Source organism: Perca fluviatilis, chromosome 4 (assembly GCF_010015445.1).
Source record: "Perca fluviatilis chromosome 4, GENO_Pfluv_1.0, whole genome shotgun sequence".
NCBI classification, from domain to species: domain Eukaryota; kingdom Metazoa; phylum Chordata; class Actinopteri; order Perciformes; family Percidae; genus Perca; species Perca fluviatilis.
In genome coordinates, this window is record NC_053115.1 from 2,826,172 (window position 1) to 2,844,733 (window position 18,562).

Consider the following 18,562-nt stretch of genomic DNA (forward strand, 5'->3'; position numbering starts at 1 on the left):
ATGGGGCTCGTAGTAGGAGCTTAAAAATACATAAAAAGATTTGTGCCATAATGTGTAATGTAATTTCTTTTCGGTTTCATGAAACAGGTATCGAAAAAAGTATGGTTTAGGAACAGGTATCGAAGTCACGGTATTGGTACCGACATTTTTTGAACGATACCTAGAACTAGTTGCAACATGTCGTGTCTTTCACTTTACTTACCAATCTCTGGTGTCTTTATGGAGTCCTCATCTGACAATCTTTTTCTGTACTGAGGGTGCTGTGGGGTCTCACACAGTCAACAACTAAATAACTACTTTCAGTTTCATAAATAGGCTTTTAAGTAAGTAAAGAGTGAACCAGCATGCCAAGAAAACCACCATGGAATTCTAAAAAATATAATATTTAAAAAAATAAAAGAGATGTACAGTGTTTTAAAACAAAGAGGATTGAGTGAGTAATGTTCCCCTGACTATGACAGGGCAGGCTGATGTCATTGTTTCCCCAATAACCACTTGCATGCTGCAACAACCAGAATAAACAGCTTTTCCTCCTCTGGCAGATTGCATAATGCCTTATCTGTGTGTCTTAGTAAAATGATTATAGAGACCTTTAAATATGGTACGGAAATGTATTTCAAGGTTAATATATTCTTCGTTGGTGTTGATATAGTGGGCGGGGTAAAGCCAGGACTGACTGAATAAAGTCAGCTTGTTCTCATGGATGTTAGTTGGACGTGTGTGTCAGTACCTACTGTCATACTTACGTCCATATATTTGTTTCATATGACTGCTGCGATAACTCTTACAGTATTTTGAAATTTTCAGGGTTGCGACTAATCGAGGAGCATGGACCGTGGTAAGATAAAAAAACTGGGTGATTTTTAGTGTGATGTACTTTGTGAGACAAATATGCCTATGTGCCTACAGTTTGGGTTTTTCACTACAATTAGCATGGCATAATGTAGACAAATGGCTATAAACAAAGAAGGACAAGGCTGATTTTTTTATTGTGATCCAGCCTTTTACAATACGTATTAATTTTATGCGTTTGTCTTTTGCTGCTTGTCACGCCTTGCAGGAACAGTAGATACAAAGGAATCAGTCATGCATGTTTCGTCCCCTGAGAATTGTGACATTGACATTTTAGAGAATGGAAGGACCGTCAAAGATGTCATAGACAATAAAATAAAAGAGCTTGGTTCTATGGTGAGTATCAGAGACATCATGTCACTTTCCGAACTATGAATCTCTGTGTAATTGTGTGAAAATATTGCAAGATAGATTTCAAAATGAAATGTTAACTTTGCTCTACTAGGACAATGAAGAGCCATTCTACGTGGCAAATCTAGATAGCGTGTATAAGAGGCACCTCAGATGGCTTACTAACTTGCCTCGAGTCAAGCCTTTCTATGCAGTGAAGTGCAACAACACAGCAGCAGTTTTGAGGCTGATGAGTGCTCTGGACACAGGTTTCGACTGTGCCAGCAAGGTACTGACGAACTATTTCAAAGATAATCTAGCTCTCCGTTTTCTTTGTTATTGAGAAAGGTTGTTTCCTTCTCAGCGTGCTCATTTGAAACATGTTTTGGTTAAACACAGGCTGAGATCCAGATGGCCTTGTCCCTCGGAGCGACACCTGATAAAATAATTTACGCACATACAACCAAACCACTGTCGCACATCAAATATGCCTGTGCTCATGGAGTAGATATGATGACTTTTGATAGTGAGGATGAACTCCTTAAAATGTCTCGTTGTCACGCCAAAGCCAAGTAAGTGAACAACTAATGATACTGTTGCTTCTACGTTGAGTGAACAGTATATTCTTGTCTTGCATAAGTCTTTCAAATCAATTTCCAGACTGGTACTCCGCATCGCAGTGGATGACTCCAAGTCGCTGCTAAAACTCAGTTCAAAGTTCGGAGCCAGACTGGTGTCAGTCGGGAAGCTGCTGGAACGTGCTGGAGAGCTGGGCTTAGACGTCATAGGGGTCAGCTTTCATGTAGGCTGCGGTTGCACTGAAGGTTCGACGTTCAAACAGGCCATTGGAGATGCCAGACATGTCTTTGACATAGCGGTAAGTCATCGTCTTAGCAATAGAACAATTTTATTTAATTTTTTTGGTCAGTTAATGTATCTGTTTGCAGTTGTGTTGCAAACCAGTAAGTAAAATTAATAGAGTGCTTATTACATATAAAAATCACAGTGCTTTGCATAAAAACATACAAGATAAAACATATTAAAATCGCAATACACTATTAAAATTAATAATAAGAAATAAAAAAATTAAGTGCAGACAGGTAAACCGAATTCCTGTCTTAAAAGGTAGGTCTCTATCTGATTTTAAAAGAGTCCACAGAAATAGCAGACCGTAAAGGTGGAGGCAGAGCTTTCCAAAGTCTCGGTGCTACAGACTCAAAAGATCGATCACTGAGGTCTTAAAGGGTAATTTAGTTTTTTTTCCACCTGGACCCCATTTCCCCATGCATTTGTGTCTAATAGACTGATGTGACCAGAAGTCTTTGAAATAGGCCCAGGATTGAGCAAGATCGCAGTGACGGTTCCCGCGCGAACCGAGCTGCAAGGTAACCTAATTGCAGCTGGGGGGCAATTGTGCACCCACAATTTTTTTGTGCCACTGACAGGCTGTCTGACAAGTGTCTAAAAACAACATCGATGGTAACTTTTTGTCCGAAGACAGCAGTGTGGAGTGTGGAAAGCGAGTTGGGTGTAAGGCGTTCTGGTAGTTCTTATTTTGGAGTAGGTTACAGAAATTATAGGTTTATGTTATTATCTAAAAGATTTTCAATGACATGGCTAAATATTTAAATGATTTTGACAATGTGGATGAGGTCATTATAATTGGATGGCTGCCCGTATTCACCTCCTGCTTAAGCAGCTAGGAGGTGAAGAATGACTCCGACACAGTGTGACATGTGGCATTCAAATATCATTCGAAACCCTTACTGTGTTGTAGCTATTGTATTCTTGTTGAGGCTTTTGTATTTGTGTTGTGGCTTTTGTATTTATGTTGTGTCTTTTGTATTCGTGTTGTGTCTTTTGTATTTGTGTTGTGTCTTTTGTATTTGTGTTGTGTCTTTTGTATGTTGTGTCTTTTGTATTTGTGTTGTGTCTTTTGTATTCGTGTTGTGTCTTTTGTATTTCTGTTGTGGCTTTTGTATTCATGTTGTGTCTTTTGTATTTGTGTTGTGGCTTTTGTATTTGTGTTGTGGCTTTTGCATTCATGTTGTGGCTTTTGTATTTGTGTTGTGTCTTTTATATTCATGTTGTGGCTTTTGTATTCGTGTTGTGGCTTTTGCATTCATGTTGTGTCTTTTGTATTCGTGTTGTGTCTTTTGTATTTGTGTTGTGTCTTTTGTATTCGTGTTGTGTCTTTTGTATTTGTGTTGTGGCTTTTGTATTTGTGTTGTGTCTTTTGTATTTGTGTTGTGGCTTTTGTATTCGTGTTGTGGCTTTTGTATTTGTGTTGTGGCTTTTGTATTTGTGTTGTGGCTTTTGTATTTGTGTTGTGGCTTTTGTATTTGTGTTGTAACGTTTGCATTTGTGTTGCAATACATTAAACATCTATAGGAATAAAATGTATCCATATTACAGTAATAATATGAATCTTAAAATATCATGAATAACAGTAAAACAGTGACAGGGAAAATTATACTGCAAAACTGCAAATTGTACTGCAAACTTTAAGTAAATGTTGCTGATAATACTTTTACTTGAGTAAGCTTTTGAAAGCAAAACTTCTAGTGAACTTTTTTCACAGTGTGGTATTAGCACTTAATAAAAAAAAATAAAAATAAAATAAAAAGATGTTCTTCTTCCACCACTGGCTGCTGCTAACAGTTTCACATTTTGATTGTTGATATGACTGCTTGATATCTTTTTCAGGATTTGCTGGGAGTCCAGATGAGAGTCTTGGATATTGGTGGAGGATTTTCTGCGATTGGGGAGTTTCAAGAGAAATTTGAAGAGGTAAAATGGAAAAAATATACAATGCTAGTGCTTGTTCATGGTCTACACCTCAATTATCCAGGTCAAACAAATGACAAAAAAAGAAAGAATGTACAGAATGACGCAGAACTACTTACTACATATAAAAAAAATCCTTTTCCTGTTTTCCCGTAAGGACTATGTAGAAGACTATCAATGGATTTAAAAACAAAAATTCAAACTCCAGACAACAAGTAGTAAGTGCAAGTACATTAGCTTTAAATAAGCAAAGCTACAAAGAGATATATGAAAGTGCAGGTTCAAAGTTTTTTTTTCTTTTATTATCCAAGGTGTAGTCGGAAGAGATGTGTTTTTAGCCTTCGGCGGAAGATGTGTAGGCTTTCGGCCATCCTGATGTCAGTGGGGAGCTTGTTCCACCATTTGGGAGCCAGGACAGTGAACAGTCGGGATTTCGTTGAGTGATTAGTTCTCCCTCGCTGTGAGGGGGCAGCAAGCAGTTTGGCTGATGCAGAGCGAAGTGGGCGGGTTGGGGTATATGGTTTGACCATGTCCTGGATGTAAGCTGGGGCTGATCCGTTCGTGGCCCTGTATGTAAGTACTAGTGTCTTGAAGCGGATGTGGGCAGCAACTGGTAACCAGTGAAGAGAGCGGAGGAGAGGTGTAGTGTGAGAGAACTTGGGGAGGTTGAAGACAAGTCGAGCTTCTGCGTTCTGAATGAGCTGCAGGGGTCGGATGGCACATGCAGGCAGGCCAATCAGGAGGAAGTTGCAGAAGTCTAGACGTGAGATGACTAGAGCCTGAACCAGAACCTGAGCCGCCTTCTGCGTTAGAAGGGGACGTATCCTTCTGATGTTATGCAGCATGTATCTACATGATCAGATGGTTGCAGCAATGTTAGCAGTGAAAGAGAGTTGGTCTTCAAGTGTCACACCCAGGTTTCTAGCAGTCTGGGTGGGGACTACCACAGAGTTGTCAATTGTTATAGTCAGGTCTTGGGTAGGAGAGACTTTCCCTGGAAGGAAAAGGAGCTCAGTCTTGTCAAGGTTGAGTTTCAGATGGTGTGCGGACATCCAAGATGAGATGTCAGTCAGACAGGCCGAGATACGTGCTGCTACTTGAGTTTCAGACTCAGGAAAGGAGATAATTAGTTGGGTGTCATCTGCGTAGCTGTGACAAGACTGAATGACAGGAGCTTTTGTAAAAAATTTCGATAAAAGTTGCGATGAGACATTGAAAATAAAATGGAACTTGTTTCGGGGAGAATAAAACTACTCTGGACTGAGTTTTTTTAGGTAAATGTGAGCTGTTCGAGTCACGCACGTCTCGTCTTCACATTAGAAACAAGGAAATGAATTTGGTGGCATACATGTGTTACGTCAACCCGTTCTCACTCCTGCTTGGTCAGTGGCTCTCAGAGTCACATACTGACTCAAAGTCTGGCACGTGGGACTGCTGGGATAGGTTGAAGTCGCGGGAAACTCCGGTTACTGGTCACATTTGCAGAAAAGTTGCGGTGATTGGTCGAAATTGCGAGTCGCACCAAATTCACGGTGATTGGTTAAATTTGCGTGAATTGTTGCGATTGCGACATCGCAAAATCTTGAAGGGACTGTTTAATACAGCATGATGTTCACCTAAATATGTCTTGCTCAGCATTATACCAACCAAGCTCGCTACCACTAGCGTTAGCCGGTAACTTAAGCTTGTATCATTTTAAGGCTGATGCACAAAAAGCTTGTAAGGTGTTATTAAGTAACACTACAGAAAAAAATATATTATAGGATGGGCTTGTCAAGTTTGCAGTTGTACTACCATCGCTTTCAGTTTCAGAAGCTGGATCTTTCTACCATCAAATGATTACTACAACTATTTTCCTGATAGGTGTCCTGTTTTCCCTCAGGGATCATTTAAGTTATCAATGAACCCTTTAAGAGACTGGACCACCAGCCACTTTCACGCATTAAGATGTGAGGATTTCTTTGTGAGATTGTGTCAACCAACATATCTCAGAAAACCTCTAGGTCCGAATGGATCTACATCCAATTCATCATTAGTGGTGGTCTGATTTCTCTCAAGGATCATTCTTTACTTTAAGCAAGCATGACAACATGCGATCCAATGTTGGAAACGCTCCCCTTAATAAGACATGGGCTCCCCTGAAAACGTGATTTGTGAAATTTGTTTTTTGGGGGGGATGTGTCATTTTGATGTGCAATTTCAGTTTTGTGTAATGTCATCATTGTTGGTAATTAGTATATAAAATTGCACACTTGTTGCAGCACGGCGATTTAAACCTAATTCACTTGAATAAACATAACTATACATGCTATATACTATACTATACATGCTATTCTTGTCACGAGCATCAAGTCGTGGCGGCGCTGCGGTGCAAAGTCAACTCCTGTTTAGTGCATGTTAACTCAAAGATTCATAGAACAAATATAAACGTTGGAAGCCATTAATCGGCGCGCAAAGTCTTTGAAATCCATTCTGCATTTAGCATCGTATAGCCATGGCAAAAAGAAAACAAGGCAGTTTAATTCATTTTGGTTTTACTAAGAAATTGTGTAGCGATGACGTTAATAGCACGACCTCCTGCTGGGGTGACAATGCAAGAAGAAGCTGAAGAAATAACGTCCTCTCTGGCTGAAGATGGTGGTGGTAACAGCTCGTCAGAGGCCGGTCACCATCCTAACCTCCTCTCTCCCGTTAAACTGGAACAGCCAACAGTGGAGAGACTGGAAGAACCGATATACATGGCTGTTTGTTAACCCTTGTGTCGTCTTTAACCCTTGAGAGATAGTATCTATTGATTGATGCTAGATAGCTGACAGTATAATGATTTTGTATCTTGAGCAAAGTCACACTTGGCCATTGGCTGCCTCTGATTGGCTAGTACTCGTTGCCAAAGGGGAGGGACAGAGGAAACAGGCAAGACAAACTCCTACGTTTAAATAACATAGAAAATATCTGCTTGACAACTTGTTATGGAGCTGGGAACAAGCCCAACTAAGCACCTACACTTTAGAAACAAGCCCAGATAACTACCAATATTTGTAATCAACTTTACACAAAAACAAGCCCAAAGTCGCTTATAATAAGCGGACTTGGCAACACTGATGCAAGTAACAGCTGCATGTTTTTCACTTCACCTTTTCACATTTTAATAGCAAAGTTCTTCTTCTTCTTCTGTTGCTCTTCCAACAGGCCTCAGGCGATACTGTAACTACAGTCTGCACACACTGTGGACACACAGCACTCGTTTCAAATGCCAACACGCTGCTGGCAAAACGGTTAAGGATGGAAGCTTGGGGTGCGTCGCTTAGGCCAAATTGAATGGATGAATTATGGTATTCTTGGGAGTTACTTTAACCGTTGTTAATGTGAAATCTCAAAGACAGCCTGATGCTTTGTTTATAGACTATTTGTGGCTGGCTGTTTGCTGTTTGACCTATCTATTCCTGTCGATAAAGTATAACAGGGTAAATCCTGTATAGTGCATACACTTGTAGCTGTTATGTATCGTTGTAAGTCATTGTAAGTCGCAAGTGCACAGCCCGGCCATTTTTCACTGCAGAAAGCTGCTATCAGCCAAGCTAAATCTAATATAGTTAGCCTAAAGAAACAAGGCATCTGTCCCAACTAACGTTACGGTTTGGAGCCGTGACGCTGGAAACGTAACACCAATCTACAACAGCAGTCTGGGTCTGATATAACGTAATTTAGACTGATTGAAGTGTTCTTGGATACACAGTTTGTTGCTACTAGTGCATGACATGCAGGCTCTACATGCACAGCCAACCACCAATCACAATCAATGTTGAACAATTGATCAAACAACCAAAGCAGGCCCCGCTAGTCGACCACAACCTAAACTTTAGAGGAAGCAATATGCATGCATTATTATCATTCACTTTAGCCTGGATTGATAGTATTATATGAACAGGCTACAATGGTATCATGGTGTCAGTCAACCAGCGTATTTAACTACCTAATGTACCTCTCCAAAATCACTTCAGAAGAGTAGTCACAGTACTTATTGCTTTGGTGTTTGTAAAGCATTAAAGTTCAACAAAGAATGGTTTCATTTTTATTTTCTATGTAGGTGCACTCCCCTACAAAATCACCTCAGTAGTCATCTTTTTTCATATCGCCAGGAAAAAAAACAATGTAAGTTTTTTCCAATATGGTGCAGGCCTACTTTAGGCTAAACATTTCAAATAATATAAAAAATATCATATTCAAACTTTTGACTGCTTTCTTTAATAACTACATAACACAATACTTGTAGTTTTACTTTCAATACTCGAGTAGTACATTTTAAAATAAACTACTTGCAATACTTACAAAAATGTTGAATATTTTAGTACTTCCACTTAAGTGTGGCGCTTAAAGAGTACTTCAACTTCTACTCAAGTCACTTTTTTGATAGAGCACTTGTACTTTTACTCAAGTCTACTGTACTTTTACACAAAATGTCCGAAATATCATGGTATAGGTGTAAACCCTTTTGAATATGCCCATTGTGTTTTCCCTCCTAGTTTTCAGAAGTGATTAATGGAGCACTGGATGAATTCTTCCCGCCTGACAGTGGGGTGCAGATTATTGCAGAGCCGGGCCGGTACTACGTGGAATCAGCCTTCACACTGGCAGCGAACGTCATTGCCAGAAGAATAGTCAGTGATGATATGGATGAACATAGCGGTAATGTATAGATTTGTCTTTTGAAGCCATATATGTTGTGTATCCAGTATTATATTTGCATGTATTTTAGTTGTTTATAACTTCATCAAGAATCCTCTTCAGTAGTTCTCACTTCGTGTAGAACCCAAGATGCAATTGGTTGACATAGATAATAAAAACATAATTTATATTGCTTTGTATAAGTTTCCTATAATTTCAACAATTTTGCAAAAATACTGCATAGTTGCCATTTTAGTAACTTTCATTATTTTGCATGTATTTCTTCCAGACGGTGAGGAAAACAGCCCTGGCAGAATTATGTACTACCTTAACGATGGAGTGTTTGGCTCCCTGAGTTGCATTGTCCATGACCCTGCTCACCCCAACTATGAGCCATATCTTCACAGGGTAAATATCAACCCTGTCACCACATAAGAAAGCCAATATTGGACGATTATGCAAAACACCAGATTATGTCCAAGGTATGGTGAGGCAACAAACTTTGTTATGATTACGGAAAGATCGTGGTTGTGGTTTAGAGAAAAGCAAAAATTAAATGTAGGTGACAGCACACAGTCAGACTGCGACCTCCACAAGCTTACTGTCCACCTAAAGAGGACACTCCTAAATTAGCACTTAACTTTGGCTTTGGAATTGTTGCATAATGGAAGTAATTGCTTGGGATACTACACACAAAACAGTGGTTGGTTGTTTCTGAATAGCTGGTTGGGTTACTTTAACCCAGCGGTTGGTTCATTAATTTTCCTGTTACGGTTGGGTTAAGACTATAGGCTATAAATGAATGACCCAACCTGATATCATCTTTATGCACAGTAACTGAGAATTGTTAGAATAATATATAATAAAATATAATAGTCACTTACCATCTGGCCTGAGAATATTGTAAAATGCCATGTCAGACATGAGCTAGGAATGGATTGTGGTAGAATATGATAACTAGTGTGATGTTCATTGTATATGTTAATGTTTGTGCTCTACACAGGTTGTTGAGAGCAGCGAGCGGAGATACCGGTCTGTTATCTGGGGTCCAACCTGCGACAGCTTTGACAAAGTAATTGACAACTACTGGATTCCTGAGTTGCGTGTGGGGGACTGGCTTCTCCTCGACAACATGGGCGCTTACTCTGTCAGTGCAACGTCTGACTTCAATGGCTTTGAAAGAGCGCACATTTACCCTGTTGTGACCGCTGAGACCTGGCACGCCTTAAACCTTTCTCACACCTTCAACAACCCTTAATTCACACCCCCAACCGGCTCGTCAGACACCGCCTACCAAGAGCCTGGGTCTGTCCGAGGTTTCTTCCCAAGAGGGAGTTTTTCCTCGCCACTGTCGCACTGCTTGCTCTTGAGGGAATTACTGGAATTGTTGGAATTGTTGGGGCTTTGTAAATTATAGAGTGTGGTCTAGACCTACTCTATCTGTAAAGTGTCTCGAGATAACTTATGTTATGATTTGATACTATAAATAAAATTGAATTGAATTGAATTAATGATCTGGTAACACTTCTGTTGGACAACAGCGCAATACTTGTCCTCTTATGAATATTTTGTAATGTAAATTAATATCACTGCACCTGCGATCCACCGTAGGATACTATTCTTCAAGTTTAAAATGACATTTGTGAATTTTTGTTATATAATAATCCACTGTAGAGTTTCTGTCTGATTAGATTACTTAACAGAGATAGGCAGGGTTTTATATTTAACTGTTCAAAAAAAGAATACACCATCTTTAACCACTATGATTTTTTGTGAGGGTCTGATGTGAACATTAGGGATATCCCAACAAGTTTATTTGGCCCAGATCCAGACCTGAAGCCTTACTGATACGAAGTCTGATTCGATACTTTTGATTCAGGTTTTTTTGAGGTTTTTATACAATTATGTAGCTTCTCAGTAGTGTTCCTTATGTTATCAAATCTAAACATTCACATTTTGGTCAAAGTAAGAATCTTTTAGCGTCAAAATGCTGTTCCCAAATGTTTCCCTGGTCGGCAAGGCAAATTAATAAAGTTTCTGAAATTCCTTAGAGCTTGACCATTTGTTTTTCCCATATGCACCTTCATGTCACTATTAAGTAAATCCACACACACACACACACACACACACACACACACACACACACACACACACACACACACACACACACACACACACAATACAGCAGCTTCGTTCACACAGTGTAAACACAAGTTATACTGTTAATTAAATGTCCCTTTTAAACTGTGATCTTATGGTGGAAATGTTATTTTAACAAAAGCATGACAACAAATACAATAACTTATTTGACTTCCAAAAATAAATTGTCATTTTTACAGAAGGATTTAAAAATAAAATGACATGGTTTATTGGCATTTCTTTAATCCAATCACAATAGTCTTGGGCGGTGCTAAGCACCGGAAAAAGCCGCGGTGCCTCTGCAAAATAGTCTCGGGAAGGAACTTGTTTTGGTGGAACATATGTACGTTCAAAAGTAGTTTTAGTCGTGCAACAGAAAACTCAGATTGGACAGATAGTCTAGCTAGCTGTCTGGATTTACCCTGCAGAGATCTGAGGAGCAGTTCACTATAGTCCTCAGAAATCTACCGGAGTTTAAAATGCCAACACAAAGGAAGTCCAAGGCAATGGCTATCTGGCCTAAATGAGTGAAATCCGATGGAATTTCCATCGGCAATGGAGCAAACCTGGAAGTGGAACGTCGAGGATATAGACTAGGCCTCATCTATCAGAGCTCCTGAGAGCAGCTTGCCTTGTAGTTCTGCAGGAATGAGACGTCTTCACTTCTCAGCTGCTCCTCTGTGGCTCCGACTGTGTCTGAAAGAGCTGCTATCTCTCTGCCCAGAGCCTCAATCCTCCCCTTCATCCTCTGACTCTTCTGCTCCTCTTCCTCCCTTTGATGTGCGGAGTTCCCCAAGGCTCAGTTCTGGGGCCTCTCCTGTTTAACATCTACATGCTTCCACTGGCTCAAATTATGGAAAACAATAAAATAAGTTACCATAGTTATGCGGATGACACACAAATTTATATAACCTTATCGCCAGGGGACTATAGTCCAATACAACAACTGAATTTGTGCATTGAACAAATTAACGACTGGATGTGCCAGAATTTTCTTAAATTAAATGACCAAAAAACTGAGGTGGTTGTTTTTGGAGCAAAAGAGGAACGATTAAAAGTCAGCACTCAGCTTCAAACGACAATGTTAAAAACAACAGACAAAGCCAGAAATCTTGGTGTAGTCATGGACTCAGACCTGAATTTTAACAGCCACATTAAGACAATTACAAAATCAGCCTATTACCACTTTAAAAATATATCAAGGGTTAAAGGACTTATGTCCCAGCAGGATTTGGAAAAACTTGTCCATGCTTTTATCTTCAGTAGATTTGACTACTGTAACGGTGTCTTTACAGGTCTCCCTAAAAAATCAATCAGACAGCTGCAGATTATTCAGAACGCTGCTGCTCGAGTCCTCACTAAGACCAAGAAAGTGGATCACATCACTCCAGTTCTGAAGTCTCTACACTGGCTTCCAGTGCCTCAAAGAATTGATTTCAAAATACTTTTGGCAGTTTATAAATCACTAAACGGTTTAGGGCCAAAATACATTTCTGATCTGCTGCTACACTATGACCCACCCAGACCTCTCCGGTCGTCTGGGACAGGTCTACTTGTTGTCCCCAGAGTCAGTTTTTATGCTCCACATATCTGGAACAAACTCCCAGATAACTGCAGGTCCCCTGCAACTCTCAGTTCTTTTAAATCAAAGCTAAAGACCTTTCTTTTTGATGTTGCCTTTCTTTAAAGAACTGTTCAATTGTTATACTGAAGTTGCATTGATGACACTGTATGACACTCAATAACTGCTCTTTAATGTTTCATTTCTTATACTGCACTGTAACTTTTATCTGTGTATTTTATCTCTGTTCTTTAAATTCTTATACTGCACTATCAATTTTATTCTTGTCTTTTAATGTTTTAATTTGTTTTTAATCGTTTTCTAACTGCTCTTTAATGTTTTATGTAAAGCACTTTGAATTGCCCTGTTGCTGAAATGTGCTATACAAATAAAGCTGCCTTGCCTTGATACTGGACAGGATTTTGTTTTTCACAGCTTTTACTAGTGCGACTTTATGAAAAAAAAAACAAAATAATTTACAGTAAGAAAAAGACAAGGGCACAAAGAAAAAAAAAACTAAATTAGAAAGAAACACAGGAAACACCCCTAAGGCACAACTTTGCCCGCAGCACTGTTCTAGTGCGGTCTCTACACATCCAAACGTTCCTGTCTGTCGGCCCACATGTTCTCATCCACATCACACCGGATATTTTCCCTTGCAAGGCAACGTGGAAAGAATCTTTTGGAATGCCTTATCCATCCTCTGCAGGCGTCTACTGTGATGTCCTCACATGCTGCATCCATTGCAGCCAGCAGGGTCATCTGTGTGTGTGGTTGACGATCGTACACCTTCCACCTCCAAGCTGAAAAGAACTCCTCAATTGGGTTAAGGAATGGTGAATAAGGTGGGAGGGATTCTATGAGCATCCTCGGGTGGGTCACAAACCATTGCCTAATGATGTCTGATCGATGGAAACTCACATTATCACAAATGACCACATACTTTGGCAAATCCACTCTAAACAGACCCCTCTCATCATCAGGGATGAGAGCCCTGTAGAGAGTCTCTAAAAAGTTGACTAGATGCTGGGTGTTGTATGGCCCTATTAGGGGGATATGGGTTAGGACACCATGCTCCGAAATAGCAGCACACATGGTGATATTTCCTCCCCGTTGGCCTGGCAAATCCACAGTAGCTCTGTGACCGATGATATTCCGACCCCACCTTCTGCATTTGGTCAGGTTGAAGCCAGCCTCATCCACGTATACAAAGTTGTGAGAGGGTTCACTTGATTCCAACTCCATTATACGCTATATCCCAGAACACACAGTTGAATTTGTTTTGGTAAGGAAGAGTGACATAAAATGTACATATATTGCATGTTCCTTCCACAGCAATGGACATGTGTGCAGTTTATGACAAATAGTTCAACAATTTTGCATGTAATGGCTTAAGCAAGGAACTAATGCCTAGATGTTTTGAGGGGTAAGACTATTCAACAGAGAACCATCTACTATATTTTGATCAACATGACATGAGCAATTGAAAATGTGGAAAAAAGCTGACACTTGTACATTATCAATTGCAATATGTACAAAAGCAATTGCAATTTGTTCAAAGGAATAAGAAAGTGCTTTAATGATGTGCACAAGTGACTAGATGATTTGGAATTTGTACAAGTAGTATCAAGAATTGCACTTTTGATCTAAGAAATGCACCAAAGCGACTGAGAAAAACTGTAACCCACATACAGTAATATGTAAATAGTACTGTTGAAATTGATAAATGCCATAGAAGTGCAGCCTTGTGCATTTTCAACACAATAACTCCATCACTGTCATCCAAACTGTAGCCTAAGTTTACATCAGGTAATACTGTCAAAGTACACAGTTACATTGACAACATGCCTAGACATTTTGACGACCTTGTTCGTGAACAATGACTCAATGACTTATCATTCTGATGATACTGACATGACCATTGACATGAATATTTACTTTTGAGAGATGTACTAAGGATTTTTAGTGACTGACTAGCTTTAGAAACACATCTATTGTATATTGCAGTTTGTACAAATTGTTCTGAGAAATGCACTTATTATTTTGCACATGTTAGGGATGATGTGAAAAACGCACCAAAGCGACTGAGAAAAACTGTAAGTCCTGCATCAAATATAAAATCCTCCTTCTCACCTACAAATCCTTCTATGCCCCTGGCCCCTCAGTACCTCTCCGACCTCCTCCATTCATACACCCCACCCCGAAACCGGCGGCCCTCAGACGCTGGCCTGCTCTCCCTTCCCCACACCAGACTGTGTACCCTCGGAGACAGAGCCTTTAGTGTTGCAGCCCCATCCCTCTGAACACCCTCCCTGCAGATATCTGCAATGCTACATCCCTGGACATATTTAAAAAAAATCCTGAACAGGAACGTCACTAGGATTGAAAGACAGGGGGGGCTTAGCCCCCAGGGTATTTGTAACTTGCATTTGCAAAATCTTTGCACTCACATCTTTCGTTACTGTATTAGAGCTACACTTACAGTATCTCACAAAAGTGAGTACACCCCTCACATTTTAGTAAATATTTCATTATATCTTTTAATGGGACAACACTGAAGACATGACACTTTGCTACAATGTAAAGTATTATGTGTACAGCTTGTATAACAGTGTAAATGTGCGGTCCCCTCAAAATAACTCAACACACAGCCATTAATGTCTAAACCGCTGGCAACAAAAGTCAGTCCACCCCTATGTTAAATTCCCATAGAGGCAGGCAGATTTTAATTTTTAAAGGCCAGTTATTTCATGGATCCAGGATACTATGCATCCTGATAAAGTTCCCTTGGTCTTTGGAATTAAAATAGCCCCCCCACATCATCACATACCCTTCACCATACCCCCACATCATCACATACCCTTCACCATACCACCACATCATCACATACCCTTCACTATACCCCCCCATCATCACATACCCTTCACCATACCCCCACATCATCACATACCCTTCACCATACCACCACATCATCACATACCCTTCACTATACCCCCCCATCATCACATACCCTTCACCATACCCCCACATCATCACATACCCTTCACCATACCTAGAGATGGTCATGGAGTACTTTCCATAAGATCATCTCTCAATGCAAATCAAACCAGCTATTATGCTAACCGACATAAAACCATGTTAATCGCTAGGTATGGTGAAGGCCACTAAATAACTGGCCTTTAAAAATAAACATCTGCCTGCCTCTATGGGAATTTAACATAGGGGTGGACTGACTTTAGTTGCCAGCGGTTTAGACATTAATGGCTGTGTGTTGAGTTATTTTGAGGAGACAGCACATTTACACTGTTATACAAGCTGGACACTTAATACTTTACATTGTAGCAAAGTGTAATTTCTTCAGTGTTGTCCCATTAAAAGATATAATGAAACATTTACTAAAATGTGAGGGGTGTACTCACTTTTGTGAGATACTGTATGTCAACCACCAGTCAAGAAACCAATATGTTAACAAGTCAAAGGTGACAGAGATATCCTCCTCTACCATTTCTACTCTGTTCCTTCTGTCTTAAATTTAAGATAAAACAAATCCCTGATGCTAATTTCATGACTTCAAAATGCAAATTGGTCACATGAAACAACATCCAAAATATCCAAAAACAGACAAACAGAGGCCAGACAGCTAATAAGTTGGTAAGTTAAACAAATATGACAAATAGCAGTACAAGAAAAAGAAAATTAGGCATCACTGCATGTTTTATCATGTAAGATATTAATAGGGATCCTATTTAAAGTGGCTACTGTCTAAATACAATAACCTGATGACGGAAGGAATACAAGATTTGGAGTAATGATTACTGTATATACTGTATGTACTGTATGTAGGATTGCTTTCATTTTATTTTCACATGTGTATCTGTGGGCATGTGCTCATATTTAGCCTAGCCTACATTATTGTTGTTATTGCTTATTGTTAGAAGAAAACCAAACAATCCTTAGACCTGTAGACCACTACTGACCTCAATCACACCGGCTCCCTCAGAATCAACTGCTCTGCCAATCTCCTGCTTCTCTTTCTCTCTGCTGAAATATCTTCCAATATCCATCTCATCTGCTCAATGAATTGAAGGATTCAACGGTACAATAGCATTAACAGGGACCCTATGACTTTTAGTTTTCAGCGACAACAACATTGTATGGGGATTGATATTGTTTTAGAATAGGCCTACTATAGAGATAGACTATATTATTGGCAATGAATAAAGAGTTGTGATTAGCTTGCTAAGTTAACCATTTCTTGTATTTCACTCGTTAACTCTAGCTAGACTTTCGTTTTCCACAGCAAACCAAAATATCCCCTTTCCTTTACCTCAAGAAAACGTAGCTAAAGGTAATCAGGTCATTAAAAACAACTTACAATTTCAGTCTGTATCACACTAGGTTTAATCAATCTCCCGTTCACCATTAACGTGTGTGTATCGGTGTGTGTATGTGTGGGGGGGAGGGTGCATAGCGAGTTCAGACCAAAGAGTAGCGACGAGACGAGATGAATCCCCCAGTTACTTGCAATTATTATTTAAGGGGGCTTAGGAACATTTTGGGGTAGCTTCAGCCCCCCTAAAATAGGCCTAACGACGCCCCTGCTCCTGAAACACCACCTGTTCACCACAGCCTACAATCTCCCTTAGCTTAGCCACAGTCATTCTGTGAAGTGTCCTTGGGTTTCATGAAAGGCAAGTGCAAAACTACATGTTACTACGTATTTCAACTGGTAAAAATGACTGGATTTTGGTACACACAGAGCAAGTAAAATAATGTAGAGTCATAAGGATAATTGCATGAGAGATACTTTCTTTATTTTATATATAACCCATTTGTAAATCGTGTTAATTATTTTATATATAACCCATTTGTAAATCGTGTTAATTATAGGCTACAGTCCGTTTTCCAAATATAGCCTAAACAAGGATATTAGACATAGGTCTACCAAACATATTCCATCAGAAACAATAGGCGCTTGCCTATAATCAGATAAATATCATGCCTGGTTACGTTTATGAACAGCAAACGCTACTTTAGCCACAATTGCAATTATTCTGTTACAAGAAACATTGAAGTTTTACAAAGACATACCTTTACTATTAAAGGCATACTATGCAGTTTCCATTTTTTTTCAAACAGCGAGCCCTAGAGTCGCTGTGGAGGACTTGTATTTAACGTTACCGTTGCTGCTTTTTAGCTCTCGCCAACGAGTGAAAGCCTGACCAAGTGGGACTCTTGTCCGGTTCCTCACGCGGTCAGTTTCTCGTTTTCTTTTCCTTGACTCTTCCGACCGCGTTTTCTTCGTCGACTCTGCCATGATTCACGTCTGAAATGCATTCTAGTGTCTTCCATAGAGGCTGCTTCTTATATGTTGTTGATGTATGTGACGTCGTGCCGTAAGGAAAGTCGTGATTCTTGCAAGATTTGGCGGGGCGCCACCTCTCAAACCTGCATTGCAGGTTTTGCCAGCGGCGTACCCCCCCTGCTTTGCTATCGGGATGATTCGCCCTACTACAAGTTTGTTTACCATCGAAATGACTTCGAAGCTGTTATATTAAGGTACAAATCTTGCATAGTGTGCCTTTAACACGGACATAGCAGTCTTGCCATTCACATTTACATATGTGTATTTGCATGTAGATCCAGAGAAAATCAGCTGTAGATATATACAAACTGGGCAATACAGCTTTAACATGCTGAGCTCGCTCCTGCGGACGGCAAACATTTTTAGGCAGACGCTTAGTTGTTGTCACAACACCGGCCCACTGGGCCCAAGTCTGTGACAGAAACAAAGTGTCTCTCCTGTTGTTTCTGACCACGGTGGGAAAGCTGGAACAGGAAAAGTTAACCCTCTCCTTGATTTCATGTTGTTTATGGAGAAGGAGAACCAGGAACCCTGCCAAGCGGACCAATCACAGTTGTTGTGGTCTGCGTCGCCGCAACATTTTTTTTTTTAAATCAGGCTACGGCGTTGTATCTGGCGTAGGGTCGGCATCGCCACGTACCTACGTACGTACCCACAGTGTCGATTTAACGCAGAAGCATAAATTGGCCATTACGTAGGCTACGGCGAAAGCTCTGCATGGAGCCATCACATCTACCTGTGGGGTTGTCAGTTGTGTTTCCGCCTGACATACTCTGTGTGTAGGACAACCGATTTAACCCGCCAGTCCTTAACAATATAGTGGGGTGTGCCAATTAGGGGGTGTTAGCAGCAACAAGTTAAAG

General features: G+C 40.1%; 2 protein-coding genes across 3 annotated transcripts in view; one reads left to right on the plus strand and one right to left on the minus strand.

Moving 5' to 3' along the window:
* Nucleotides 1-18,562, minus strand: part of LOC120557398 (ornithine decarboxylase-like) — a 68,089-nt gene that overhangs the window by 38,435 nt on the left and 11,092 nt on the right. The gene's annotated exons all lie outside the window — the stretch shown is intronic.
* Nucleotides 718-9,957, plus strand: LOC120557395 (ornithine decarboxylase-like). Of its 2 annotated transcripts, none has more exons than XM_039797681.1 (9): nt 718-838; nt 1,061-1,188; nt 1,298-1,471; nt 1,582-1,754; nt 1,843-2,059; nt 3,889-3,972; nt 8,493-8,655; nt 8,924-9,042; nt 9,638-9,957. In XM_039797681.1, the coding sequence occupies exons 1-9, from the start codon at nt 829-831 to the stop codon at nt 9,890-9,892; spliced, it is 1,323 nt and encodes a 440-aa protein (XP_039653615.1). In that variant the 5' UTR covers nt 718-828; the 3' UTR covers nt 9,893-9,957. The 2 variants fall into 2 exon arrangements, with proteins under 2 accessions (XP_039653615.1, XP_039653616.1); XM_039797682.1 differs by having other exon boundaries at nt 719-838; nt 1,067-1,188.

Excerpts from the sequence above, each read along its gene's own strand:
- LOC120557395 (XM_039797681.1), top strand. Across the intron at positions 1,189-1,297 it reads TAAAAGAGCTTGGTTCTATG|GACAATGAAGAGCCATTCTA; the intron begins GTGAGTATCAGA and ends TTGCTCTACTAG. Across the intron at positions 3,973-8,492 it reads TTCAAGAGAAATTTGAAGAG|TTTTCAGAAGTGATTAATGG; the intron begins GTAAAATGGAAA and ends TTTCCCTCCTAG.